The following is a 13,078-nucleotide window of genomic DNA, read 5'->3' as shown; positions in this document are numbered from 1 at the left end:
TTGATGGTGTCTGTTCTTGTTTAGGTACTTAATGGAGATGATATGACTCAGCAGCATATATAAAGAGTAACAAAAGTTATGTGACACAAGTTTTTTTGAGGTTTTACTTTCGTGTAGAAGTTTACTGATTTTTCAGAACCCACATTAAAATATAGCAATTTTGAAAGTAGTTGCATATATATATAAATGTTAATAGGCTCTTGGATATAACTTGTGTATGAAGTGAAAATGTAGACTTTGGTTCAATGTGATAACCAGTTAAAAGATCACACTGTTATCTTTCTTTTGCATTCCAGCACACAAGGATGTCCAGTCTGCTCAGGTGAAGGAGCACAGAACAGCTGTCTTAGACTTCATTGAAGATTACTTAAAAAGTGTGTAGTATTTCTTCTGCAGTAGTGAGTGGTTAAAAACAAATGAGCGTATTTTCCAAGAATCGTGCTCTCCTGACCTGAAGTTTTGTTTCCTGATCTCTCAAACAGGAGTGTGTAAGCTGTATTCTGAACAGAGGGCCATCCGAGTTAAGCGAGTGATAGATAAGAAGAGACTGTGAGTAATGAGCTCTCATTGTCAGAACATAAGCAAAACAGATTAACCTGTGCTTTTCAATCTGTATGACATTAAACAAAACCTTTATTCACGTTTAGATTCTAAGGAGATTATTTTAGATGGAAATCTGTATCTGGATGAAGAACTTTTACCATCAGCAGATGCATTCCAGGGTGCTCTCATACTTCTCATGTGCCATGTTAATTCTGTAAATGGCAGAATGCCAACACGACCTTATGTACTATTTCCTTTTGTAAATGATAAGAGCACCAAGTTAGTAGAAAGAGGGAGAATAAACCTATTGGACGTTTAAAAATGTTTTGTTGTATTTGTAGATGTCCCATTAAGCAATATTTTATGAAAAATAGTTTAGGATGAAGTTCTGCATGTTGCTAATGTCTTCCGTTATTTAGGATACCATTTGCTTTGGTGCAAGAAATATTCATTTCTCTATTTCTCTCCCTCATTCTTCCTTGTTTTCCCCCTTCCTTAGACCACTGTCTTCCTGCTAAAGCAAGGGATTATGTTGTGAATAAATTATCCCTGAGATAGTGAGGTTTCGTGGCAAATAGAGAATTATTCAAAATCGGTCTCTTGTATGTAACTTTTGAATTGAACCAAATTGCTTCTGCATTTGGCTCAAACTGCTAACCTAAGGGTACAGGTGTGTGGGGGAAGTACCTAAAGATGATGTGCTTGCAGGCTCTGCACCCCATGTACCAAAAAACCAGTACCTTTAAGGGAGTTTCTTTTTTTGCATACTTGATTGATCAGCTTCTACACTGAAACTAGAGGGACGTTTCCAAACGTCCGTATGTACATTTTACTCAGAGTGATTCAGCATAATTACATGCATTTGTATTCACTTACATATATCTCCCTGAGACAGAAATAGAAGTACAAGTCAAAAACAAGCAAACAAAATACCCCAGACCAGTTCTGAAATTTGGTAGGTAGTAATGAGAGAAAATTAAGGTGGGAGTTATAAAAACACTGAAGGCCTTTGCGGAGAAAGAAAAAAACATACTGGAACATTCTATGTGATATTTGTAGTGTGTGAAAACACCTAACTTGTAAAGAATTTCAAAGAAAGTTAGCATGGTTTTTACATAAATATAGTTGGCTAACAAGTACCAACTACTGTGTTCTATTTTTATTATTGCTTCCATGTCAGGTTGAAGGTTTGGGACTTATCAGGTGACTAACCAGGCAAAAGAAGTTAATTGGATTTGTACAGTAAAAAAAAGAGCTGTGCCAGAAGGTAGAATATCATTTAATGAATAGAGCAATAAGGCATTAAAAAATAGCCCTGAAGATACAGCCCTTTTCTGTAATGCTGGGCAATACTTGCCTCTTCTGGGCATAAGAATTAAAAACCACATGTTGGCCAAGTCGTCGTCTGTATGCATTGCAGATGTGATACAATGGCTAAATTGTCATTTAAATTAAAATTCAATTTAAATAAATCACAGGGAATAAACTGATCTTTATGATAACTTAAGAAAAAATCATTTTTTCATGTGTTTTCAATGAGTCGATTTGTAATTTCCCCTAGGATTTCAGCAGACTTTTGATGAGATAATATCTCCCATCACTGAAGCTACTTTAAGTAGTGCTTTCCAGACTTTTTGTTCATTTTAATTGAAAACTTTGTGGATTATTATACTGCGAAAAGTAAGAAAAACAAATAGCAAAGGAATACATTTATTTAGAAGTAAATCAGTTGTAGTGCAGATCATTTTCCTGCAATTTAGTCAACGTAAAATAATGTGCTTTTTAGACAATTCTGAGAGGTCTGCAGTAGAAATACACTTTGTGTTCACTTTTACATCCGAACAACCTAAGCTCTTCAGCAAATTGCCAGTGTTACAGTTTTCTTACATATCTTGTCCTTGTCAATGGGCTTATATTTTTTTATTAAAAAGTTCTTACATAGGGGTGGTTCCCCGATGTGAAGTGTTGAGAAGTAGAAACACAATCAGCTCTTTGTGTAATGGTACTTGGTTAAGATTTTCAGTTTATGTTTATTCTTATTCAAATGTATATTTCATTTCAGTGTCTTTTCTTCCATTATAATTTCTTGTGAATTAAGTATGGAGTTACTAAAAATCAGCTTGATTTGATTATATATTGAATTAATGTTTCTAGGGTACCACAGTTATAATTTGAATAGTATGGGCACCCAGAGAAGTGGTTTTTGGTTTTGGGTTTTTCTTTTCGTATTCCTCAAATTTGAAACCTGAGCAGTGAGAGATGAGAAATTCTTCTGTGTGAAATTACCAGAAATCAGCCTTGCAGAGTTTTTTGAACTAATAAATGCTTCCTGTTATTTTCTCCTTGTTTAAATAATGTAGTCAGTCACTGATGACTAATATGCTATATTCTGTTTTTCTCAGAATTTTCTAATTATGAGTTAGAGTTTAGACACAATACAAAGAGGGAAAGACACAAAATGCAACACCTTCTGTTGAGCAGCAGGAGAAGATTGCAGATCATAATGAGATTAACTGTTGATTATATTTGAGAAGGGAGGAAGTGTTGAAGGTGGCACAGCGGGTGATGCAGCGTGTTATTTCTGTTTTTGTTCTTTAGTTTCTCTGTCAACATAATTGCTCAGCATTTAACCATCTACTAGGTAGTGGTTACAGAATTCATTGTAGACAACTGTAAACCACGAAAATTTACTGGGAAAAACAACATTTAGCCACTAATTTTAGACTTTGTGGTGCCATAGTGGAAAAATCCTTGACAACTACAGAAGTACTGATGCACTGAATATGCTTCTCATTTTTTTTCTGTTGGTTTTGTATTAAAATTACATAGCAGAGGCTTAAATGGAATATATATCCGACCATTACATGCAGTTTTTCTTCTCTTTGCTTCTAAATACTCTGTTATGTCTTGTCAGGCAAGTTAGGGATTGTTCTCATCCTGGTTAAATTATTCCTTGTAGCTGGTTAAATAAAATAAACTTGTTTTAGGAAAGAGCTATTTCTGTTATATTTTTGGACTTTTCCCCTATGATAATCTAAAATATAATGTAAACTGTTAAAAAGTACTTGAAAAAAATTAACTAGTTGACTTGGCTGTTTCCAGTAAAAAATTTCAGTGTGGAAAAAACATTATATATTCTAATATGCTAGATTCTTTGAAAGGAAGTTTAACAAAATGTCTGGTTTTCGTGCTGTGGCCTGAAAAATTCTTCTCAATTTTGAATATGTGATTTATGTTGTTCAGGATTATATGATTTCTTTGTTTTTGTAATAGTATTTCAGTGAAGGTTGCTCAGTACACCTAAGTCTAGGAAATCTTCATTGTGAAATCTGCAAGAGCAGGTTGGAGTGTGATGAATTTAAATAATCTGAGGTTTTTCTTAGTTTAGAGAAATGCAATTGCATTCAATTAAATTGCAGACTGTTGTGCTTGTAGGTCCAAACTTGAACCTGAGCAGAGCAACGTGGCCAAATCACCACTTTCTCCTGAAAAATTTTCAGAGAGTTCTTTAGATGAGTCTGAAGAAAAACTTTCTGCAGAGGAAAGTAAAGGTAAGCACAAAACAGTTACAGGCCTAATTCCTGTACTTTTCTTTATTCTTCTTCTCTGAATTGATGGGGCTCTTGAGAAGCACAGTGTGGGAGTGGGGAAGTAGTCTTAAGCTTTTTGACGTGCTTCTTCCAGGCGGCTAAAAAAGTTTTATTTCTTGGTGGATTTTCTAACTCCCTCAATAAAACTCTGTGTGAACTCTCCTTTTTATTTATTTTTTCCACTGTCCTTTCGGTTCTGAGATGTGCCTGATACTCCAGATACCTTTGACTGATGGCAAGGAAGGAGTTCAATGATTTTGCAGTTGTTTTTAGGAACAATTTCTAGATTTTAAGCACAGAGACTTTGAGTTAGACATGTCTAAAATAGCAACACAAAGGTAGAATATGCTCTTAGAGAGGATTTTAGTGGCTGGCCAGGCACAGCCTTGAATTTCCTTGCTGAAAGGACTGCACCTTCTCTTTCAGTAGGCAGGAAAAAGCCACAAGTCTAAAGCAGCATCTCTGACCTTGGTCGTTTCAGCTGTAAGTAGTGACAGAACTCACTAATTTCATAGTGGCTGCTTCTGAGGCTGTGTGTGCAAGTCTCCTCTCAGCCACTTCTCAAGATGGCCCCTTGGTCTGTTCTGGGGCTTGCACACTTACAGAACCTCATTGCAGAGTGCTGTGCAGATAATTTCAGGTTTCATACAGAAAGAAAAAGAGCTGTTTTCCCTGGCTTGATTTCTCCTGCTTGTAATTTCTAGGATACAGCGTGATTACAGCATGAAAATTGTTTTTGGAGGGAAGCAGAAACTGTGGCAAGAGAGATGTTGCATTATATAATATAATGCTCGTCATTATATAATGATTGATGACAACCATAATATAATACTTGTCATTATATAATAAAATGCTTTATATATTATATAATATAACACTCATCAGAATAGGAAAAAGTGCACCAAATAACCATATTATTCTCCTGATCTGTTGCTTCTTTTCTGGTTTTTATTAAAAGAGTGAAGTTTCTCTGGAGAGTGACTTTCGGGTCATACAGCAGCTGCGTTCATGTGACAGGGGTACTCCATTTCTGAATGAGCACTCTAATACTGAATTACCTTACAACATACAAACTATTTCTTTTTTGGCATTGCTTATCTTCCTAAGCAGTTTGTAGTGCAGCCCTGTTTGATACTCAGTGGGTTTTTGCCTCCTCTGGAGGCTGACTATACTGTAAGAAGTAAAGGTTTTGATGAGGTGTCATTTCTAGTGCTTAGTATATTTTTGTAATATGTCTTAAGAGATGCAGCACACAAGCACGTTGATAAGTTTCACCTTAACACGTTATCAGTATGTCACAGCTGTGAGTTTGTACCAACAGAAAAGGGGCAGCACAGTAACATCTGCAGAGCTCAGTGCTCTTTCCTTGTTGTTAAACATCTCCACAACCTCTGAGAGCACCGTGTAAAGCATCACTGCAATCTTTAGCTCAGAAATCTGTGCCATGTCATGGGAAACACGGTTCTCTAGTTGCTTTGGACACAGCAAACCACTGTAATAAACAGAAATTAAGCTTAGCGTATTGCACATTTTGTTTCCTCCAGTTTTCACTCTCACTAGTTTATGCCATAGTTTTGTATGAGGAAGCAGCTAGATGTAGGGGTTTGTTTACAGAAGTGGTGGTGATGTAGTACTTCCAAGGGGATGCTGACCAGTCTTAGAGAAAACTTGGAAAATTATATATCAACATAAATCTGTCTGAAATGGACTGTAAATATACACAATGTGCATTCTGTAGCTCCTGTTATGGAAGGCAGCCTTGTGGCTTCACTGGTAGTTGCCTGTTGAAGCACAGCAGTAATGTAACTGATAGACAATATGTTGAAGCATAGTGATAATGAAGTGACTGATGGATAAACAGCTCTGTTCAAATCTTACTGCCTTGGATTTTCTACTTTTTGACAAGTATCTACACTGGGGAAATTTGTGTTCAGAAATAAGATGTTTCATCCTAGGGGTATTGGTCATTTATAACATTATGATCATTTGTATCTCTGACATTTTGGTCATCAGTTTGCTTGGGTTCCTTGCTTAAATGTCTCAGCTGAAAAGATAGATCATCTGAGAGAGGTCACAATCCTGTCCTTTAATTTTAACGTTATGATGAGAAGCTGAGTGTCCTTCTTGGAGTCCCAGGGCATGACTTGAGTTTTGTCTGGTGTTTTGGCAAGTATCAAACCAAAATGTGATTACTTTTGAGACGAAGCACGTACTTACATAGGGGTTATGCTGGACATGCCTTTGTGGTAGGAGAACCATCTCTCTGGAGTCAAGCTCTGCCAGTAGTGTTTATTTGCATATTACAGACCTGACATTTCATTATGGAAATAAATGTAAATACTGAGTAGCTTTTGAACTGGTCCACTAGCTTAGCAGCTGTCTCCTCTCAGCATGGAGAAGAGTTCATCTTTACTATTATTTGATCATTAGTTTGCATCTCCATCGTTCAGTAACTACATCTGTTTCTGCAAGTGAAATGTAGATGCTGTTTTTTGTCTGGATTTTGCTGGATAAATTGCAAAAGAGGCTGATGTCAGCTCCATGAAAGCTGCAGAACAACTTCCAAAGTGACCGTGGTGACAGAATGCAGCTCTGGGGAGATGTGTGTTACTCACTTACCTCTTTCTTGGGTGTATTTACTTATTAGCAGTCACACTGGATACAGGTGCTGTTTTTTAACAGCGCTGACAGTGCCTGAAAGTAATTGGTTCCTCTGGGATAAAACAGGAACGCAACTTATTTCTTAGCTCTGTAAACTAATTATCTTCTCTTTGAATCCAATACATTTTGATATAATTTAAACATATTGATTAGGTAAACAAATAAGTTTTGTATCTCTGTGAAATAGATTGGAAATACTGATGGTGCCCAGTGGAAACGTTGGGTTGAATCCCTTCAACACAATCTTTAGAAATGCTCTTGTTTTTCTTCCTTATTACTTATAGGAAAGAACAGATATTTTATTTAGAGGCTGTGTTCCTGACCCATATCCTTCATGAGTGTCATTCTCACTGTTTGTGTGTCCTGGTTTGGTTTTTGGGAATCAGAATGTACAGCAGTGCTCTCTTACAATATTTATTTTTCAAAAATTTTTTATAATATTCTAATGAAGAATTAATGGGGAAAATTTCTTCTTATAATACTTTTAATACATTTTTTCATTAATCGGACTCCTCCATTCAGGAGCTTCTCAAGAGGACTAATGATCTGAATGATAATCAACACTGCTTATGCAATAGAAAAAAAAAGTATTAAAAATTTAAAAACACATGGCAAGGTAAATGACAAAACTTGTAAATACCTTAAAAGCAAACAGAACCCAGGAAAGCCAGCAACACCCCCAGAACAACAGAACCACTAGAATAAATAGAAAGCCTGAAAGCTATAAAGAATTAAAAACTAAATGTTACTGTAATTTAATTTGCAACTTGCAGCTGATAAGTTAAAGCAAGTTCAGCTTTGAATTCATTTGCAGTTGGTGCAAACCTCTGTTTTGAGTTTTGTAAAAATGCCTGTAGGGGAAGGAGGCCTTCTCAAGGTTGCAGTGTTACTGTTAGGAGTTTAAGCCAATGTTAGCACAGCTTCAGAAACAGTAGGTTCCTGTTGTAAAGTTCCTTTTTGTTCCCATTCTAACTTCCTTGTCTATAATTAGAGGTATATAATTAAGCCTAAAAATAAATCTTCTAGAAGGGAATATCCTAGAAATAGCCATTGAAGATGTTTTACGCCCAACTCCTGCTAAGATTTATGCAGATGATTAGCTTTAATCAGAGAGAATGTGCTGGTGAAATCAGTGGAGCAGCTCTGATGTGTAGGGGCTGTTCTGTGGGTTTAGGACTGACTCCTGTTATATGCAGGAAGACCCTTTGCCCAGAGTGCTGTGGGGTTTGCCCTGTAATATGCAGTCTGAGCAGTCTGTGGAAGCCAGATTTCTCCTGTCAGCTTAGCTCAAAATGTCTCTGCTAGCCTGTTCTTACATCTGAGGAATGAGGAGCTGGTGTTTCTGTCAAATCTCATTGGGGTGTAGTGGCTCTGCATGTAGACTGTCATTTTGAATTTTGTATAGAATCATAGAATGACTTAGGTTGGAGGGGACCTTAAAGATCAACTAGTTTTAGTGCCCTGCCATGGGCAGGGACCCTGTTCTTGTTCTGCTAAATTCAGGTGCCCTATTTTATGCCCTATCAAGTCTAGGTCCATTTACTGTCAGTATTTTAGTCCAGCTCCTCATAATCCCCAAATTTTTATGTACCTGTACGCCTCTGTGTGGTTTAGAAGTTAAAGGCTATTGGTGTAATTCTGTGCTGTAACCGAATGTTGAATCTCAGTTAATGAGAAATGATATCTAACAATTCTATCAGAGCTCAGAAATAATGATCAGTGCTTATTGCTCCACTGCTCACTGTCCTGCATTGTCTCAGACTGGCTGTTCTGTTACAGACAGGAATCTGCCTGACGCCCAGTCTAACCTTGGGTTATGGGGGGATGGTAAAGGTGAAGATGAGCTGTCACCTGAAGAAATACAAATGGCAAGTATGCATTTAGTCTTATTTTCCATTTTGTTATGCTTCCTGCTGTGTCCATATGTACTAAGAAAGTTCAGGCTCATGCAAGTTCATTTACAGCTTTTGTTTTGTGCAGAGCGATGCTATGACAAGATAACACCTTTACAAAGATTCCTGGTTTTTCTAGTAGCCATTAATACTTAAAATTGCTAGAAATACTTTCATGCAGCCATGGCATTTTCATGGAATCATAGAATCACCAAGATTGGAAAAGATCTAAGGTCATCCAGTCTAACTGTCCACCTACTACCAATATTTCGCCACTAACCATGTCCCTTGGTACCACATCTCCATGTTTCTTGAACACCTCCAGGGACGGTGACTCCACCACCTCCCTGAGCCCATTCCAGCCCCTGGCTGCTCTTTGGGATAAGAAGATTTTTCTAATATCCAACCTGAACCTCCTTTGGTGCATGGTGAAGCCCTTCCCTCTAGTTTTATTCCTAGTTATGTGAGATAAGAGTCTGACCCCTACCTTGCCACAGCCTCCTTTCAGGTACTTGTAGAGAGCAGCAAGGTCTCCCCTGAGCCTTCTCTTCTCTAGACTGAACAATCCCAGCTCCCTCAGCTGCTCCTCATAAGACTTGTGCTCCAGCTGTGTTACCCTTCTCTGAACATGCCTCAGTGTCTTTCATGTAGCAAGGAGCCCAAAAATGAGCATAAACTCAAGGTGTGGCCTCACCAGAGCTGAATACTGGGATGATCACCTTCCAGATCCCATTAGAAGTGTCCTTTGAGATTAAAAGTGGTTTTGAAATCAAAGGTTTTATTTCCTTTCTTAGGAAACAGTAGAAGTCAGAGCAACGTCAGATTTTGTGACTAGCCCTTTTTGACTTGGACTACTCCTAGAAGACAAATAGCTATTTTTAATTTAATTCCTCTTCATTAGGTTGACCAAAATCAGAGTGATTTTATTAGAAAGAATAGCTGCGAGCTTTCCATCACAACAGGATCTCATTAGTTTCACCCGTTCTGCATTTTTCCCATTATCAGCTGATTGATGTATAGGTTTAATTTGGTTCTGTTTGTGATTGAACTGTTAGGCTACAGCATTCAGCATCCGAGTGATTGCTGGCAGCCTATCTGTTACCTTTTAGCATTCCTGCAGTTTGTAATTTGGGGCATGGCTCAAAACTCTCTCTCTACTTTTGTACGTGTTGCACTGATTTTACAAAGAGGAAAAACTTCTTTATAAGCAGCCAGTGGATGAACAGCTTTAAAAATGGTGAGCTGCAGCACGGGGCTGCTGCAGTACGAGAACCTGAAGCTTCCTTGGCAAGGATTAGGGTATTCCCAAGCAGAATGTGCATCACTTCCCATCCTGGATGGGTAGGTTACACAAAATTATGGTGTGGTTTAGAGAAGAGAGCAAGCTGCTCTTGACTCTGCTGCATTGTTCTTGAATATGCATTTGAAATCAGAAGGCTTGGTCCTGCTCTCTCTTTGAACAGGATTTGTCAGATGTAGTTGTTGTTCTGTGCTTGTTCACAGTGTTATTAGCTCCCCTCGGCACCAGCTCTGAAAGGGCACACTGAGAACTGACTGCTAAGTGCTCGACTGGCTTTTTTTAGGCTCTGTAGTAACTTTAAATGTGTTGCATCTCTTGCTGTCGTTCTTCAGGAATGAATACATTTCTTTTTTATGGAATCAATTTATACATTTTAGAGTAAGGCCTCAGTTATTTCACGACTTACCAGAGTTACTTGAGCCTTTGAATTTTTTCTCTTATCCCATGAGGAAAAAATAAAAATCTTCACATGTTTCTTTTTGCCCACCTAAGATTTTTTTTCTTTCTTTTTTTTTTTCCCCTGGACTAAGTTTTCTTTACTGACTTGTGTAGTGGAATGATTCCAATCTGAAGTAAGGTGAAAAAAAAAACGTTTTTGTAGTGTAATACTTGGAAGGATTTCTGGACTCCTGAATCTCCAGTTCTGAAGTGTTTATTGTGAGGTGTTTGACTGTTCCTGGGGGGGAGCCGTGAGGCAAAGTATCTATTATTATTCTTGTCCTTTTAGACCTCTCTCATGCCACGCTTTTTATTATTATATATTCTGGAAAAAAAACCTGTGGCTTCTGCAGTTCTCCTAGCACCCTTGTGAGGCAATACAGGCTTGCTTCTTAACTCTGCTAAAAACTAACAAGTATCAGTTACTTCCACATGATGCCTTGGAAGGAGGTAGGTGTATTGTGGCATGAAAAAGGAGTCTGGAGTCGTGGTGGTGTTCATGGAGAGGTTTGCTCTTTCTCCACCAGTCAGATGCCATGTAGGAAGTGAGCTACTCATTTCTGGTTACAGCAAATGACCCTGCTGAAGGTAATTTCTTCTCAGGTCATTTTTTATGGTTGGATTGGATTGGATATATATTGGGGTCGTTGAGCTGCAAGCAGGAAGTCTTATACATGCACTGTTTGCACAATGGGTTTTCCAGTGAACACTTTGCTACTCGTGTGTTGATGCTGAGCTGAGCAAGCCATTGGTCTGCTCTGTGGACCTACAGTGTTTCCTGATGATTTTGTTTGTAACTATTTTAATTATTTTAACATTTTGTTAGGGTTAGGGATCACTGTTACTGACAAAGGCTATGGGTGTGTGCAGGGGCTGTTCCGCAGCAGCACCGCCTTCAGTGTCTGTTCAGGGAAAGTTACAGCTGAGAGTTGGGCTCAGTAAGTTGGGCACTGTGTAATGGTCTTTAATGTCCCTGGAGCCACTATTTTCATGTCAGTTTGGGTCCAAGATGTAAATATTTGTATAATTTGGAAATAATTCAAGTACTTTGAAGTAATATGCAATACTTAATGACTTACTGGGCTTTTAGTGAAGGAATTAGAAGGTCTTTACAAACACTTAATGAACCCTCACAGCTTCAGGCATTTGTGCCACTGGAAGTGTGGATAATTATCTCTCCTCTGTATTATGTTCACTATTATAGAGGAGTTAAATTTCTGCTTCCTAACATTTGATTTGTAAGGAGTGGACCAATGCAAGTTACTAAAAAAACAAACCAGCAAAACCAGTTGTCCTAAGTTCAGGTGTAGCACGCTGAATGATTTATTTCAAGGGATAACAAAAAGAACTATAATTATTTCTGCCACACATTAGATTCTAAGAAATGTCTGAAGCAGTTGGTCACTTCATGGCATACTTTGGTAACAGAGTATGTCACTGTCATCAAGGAGGTTACTTTAATGTGCTGTAAGCTGTGAGTGCTGGAGTTTGTCTTATGTCCCCATCATGTAACCCCCCCAGGAATGCAATGTTATTGGGGTGCTGCATTCTGTGCTCCTTTGTTCACGTGCCTGTTTTACCAGATCCTGCTGCTGAGCCATTCGGTTCATCAGCCACCATTTGAATTTGCAGAGACTATTGGGCAGTTTAAAAGGCAATTCATGCCAGTGGAAGATTTTATCAAAGGTTATTTTTTAATTTTTTTTAATAGAACTTAATTGGATTTGTGCTGTTTGTAAGGGATTAAAAGCATTCACTCTTAGTTAAAAATTTGCCTTCTGAATTAGATGTTGTCTCAGTTTTGCTCAGACAGCAGCATGGGGATGTTTTGATGCTGTATATGTGCAGAAATCCTTATTTTGTGCAGAAATCAGAGAAACGCTGACAGCTTGGTGGCTCTGCCCCATCCCTCCGTGTCCACGCAGTCGATTCAGCGCTGAATCGCATGGATTAATTTCACTGCTCTGCTCCTTCGCTTTGTCCTGAGGCAGCTTCCCTAAAATCTGAGAGGTGAACGTAAAGGAGCACAGCTCCCTTGGTTCAGCTGTGCCAGGCAGCTCCTGTGCTGGGCGTCACTTCACTAATTACTAATTACCTGGTGCAAGGAACCTGCTTTGACAGGGCGGTTGGACTCGATGATCTCTTGAGGTCCCTTCCAACCCCTATGATTCTATGATTCTAATTCAGCAGCATCAAGTGGTTTTCTTGCAAGCTGAGGTGTTGGGCATGAGCTCCAGCGGTGAGCAGGTCCTACTGCACAGACTGCAAACCCAGTGTGACTGCAGGCAGTGCTGCTCTGCTGACAGCACACTGCTCTGTCCCAAAAAGGACACCCAGACCACGCACTCCTCTCAGCCACCTTGCTGCGTGGATTCTGTTAATGAAACTTGATTAATTAGATTAATCCCAAAGCTAGTTTGAAGTAAGTAGATTAACCGCAGTAGAATTGGGCTTGCTGTCTTGCACAGCTCCAGCATCAAATTCTTTGGGATTTTAATCCTGTTTTCTAGTGTTTGGGCTGCTGCATGTATCACTCAGGATTTGGAAATGAAGCTTGTTAGAGCACATAGTTGGTAACAGGGTCAGGGTAGATGTGTCCTGGGTGCTACTTCTGTGTAACCACGGACGCAGGTCTGTCCTGCTTTGTGAGAAGT

The 13,078-nt window shown here is 38.6% G+C and overlaps 1 protein-coding gene across 2 annotated transcripts in view; it reads left to right on the top strand.

Moving 5' to 3' along the window:
• The window catches only part of STX18 (syntaxin 18), a 51,837-nt gene that overhangs the window by 35,714 nt on the left and 3,045 nt on the right, over positions 1–13,078 (top strand). The window contains exons 4-7 of one of the 2 annotated variants that reach the window (XM_065735780.1): positions 297–374; positions 483–549; positions 3,979–4,094; positions 8,574–8,662. In XM_065735780.1, coding sequence (XP_065591852.1) covers positions 297–374; positions 483–549; positions 3,979–4,094; positions 8,574–8,662 — 350 coding nt within the window. The remainder of the gene's footprint in view (positions 1–296; positions 375–482; positions 550–3,978; positions 4,095–8,573; positions 8,663–13,078) is intronic. The other variant, XM_065735782.1, reaches the window with a different exon arrangement.

Source organism: Cyrtonyx montezumae, unplaced genomic scaffold (assembly GCF_038088225.1).
Source record: "Cyrtonyx montezumae isolate F1298 unplaced genomic scaffold, pur_monq_1.0 scaffold_2, whole genome shotgun sequence".
NCBI lineage: Eukaryota > Metazoa > Chordata > Aves > Galliformes > Odontophoridae > Cyrtonyx > Cyrtonyx montezumae.
This window is presented reverse-complemented; position numbering and strand designations above follow the sequence as displayed.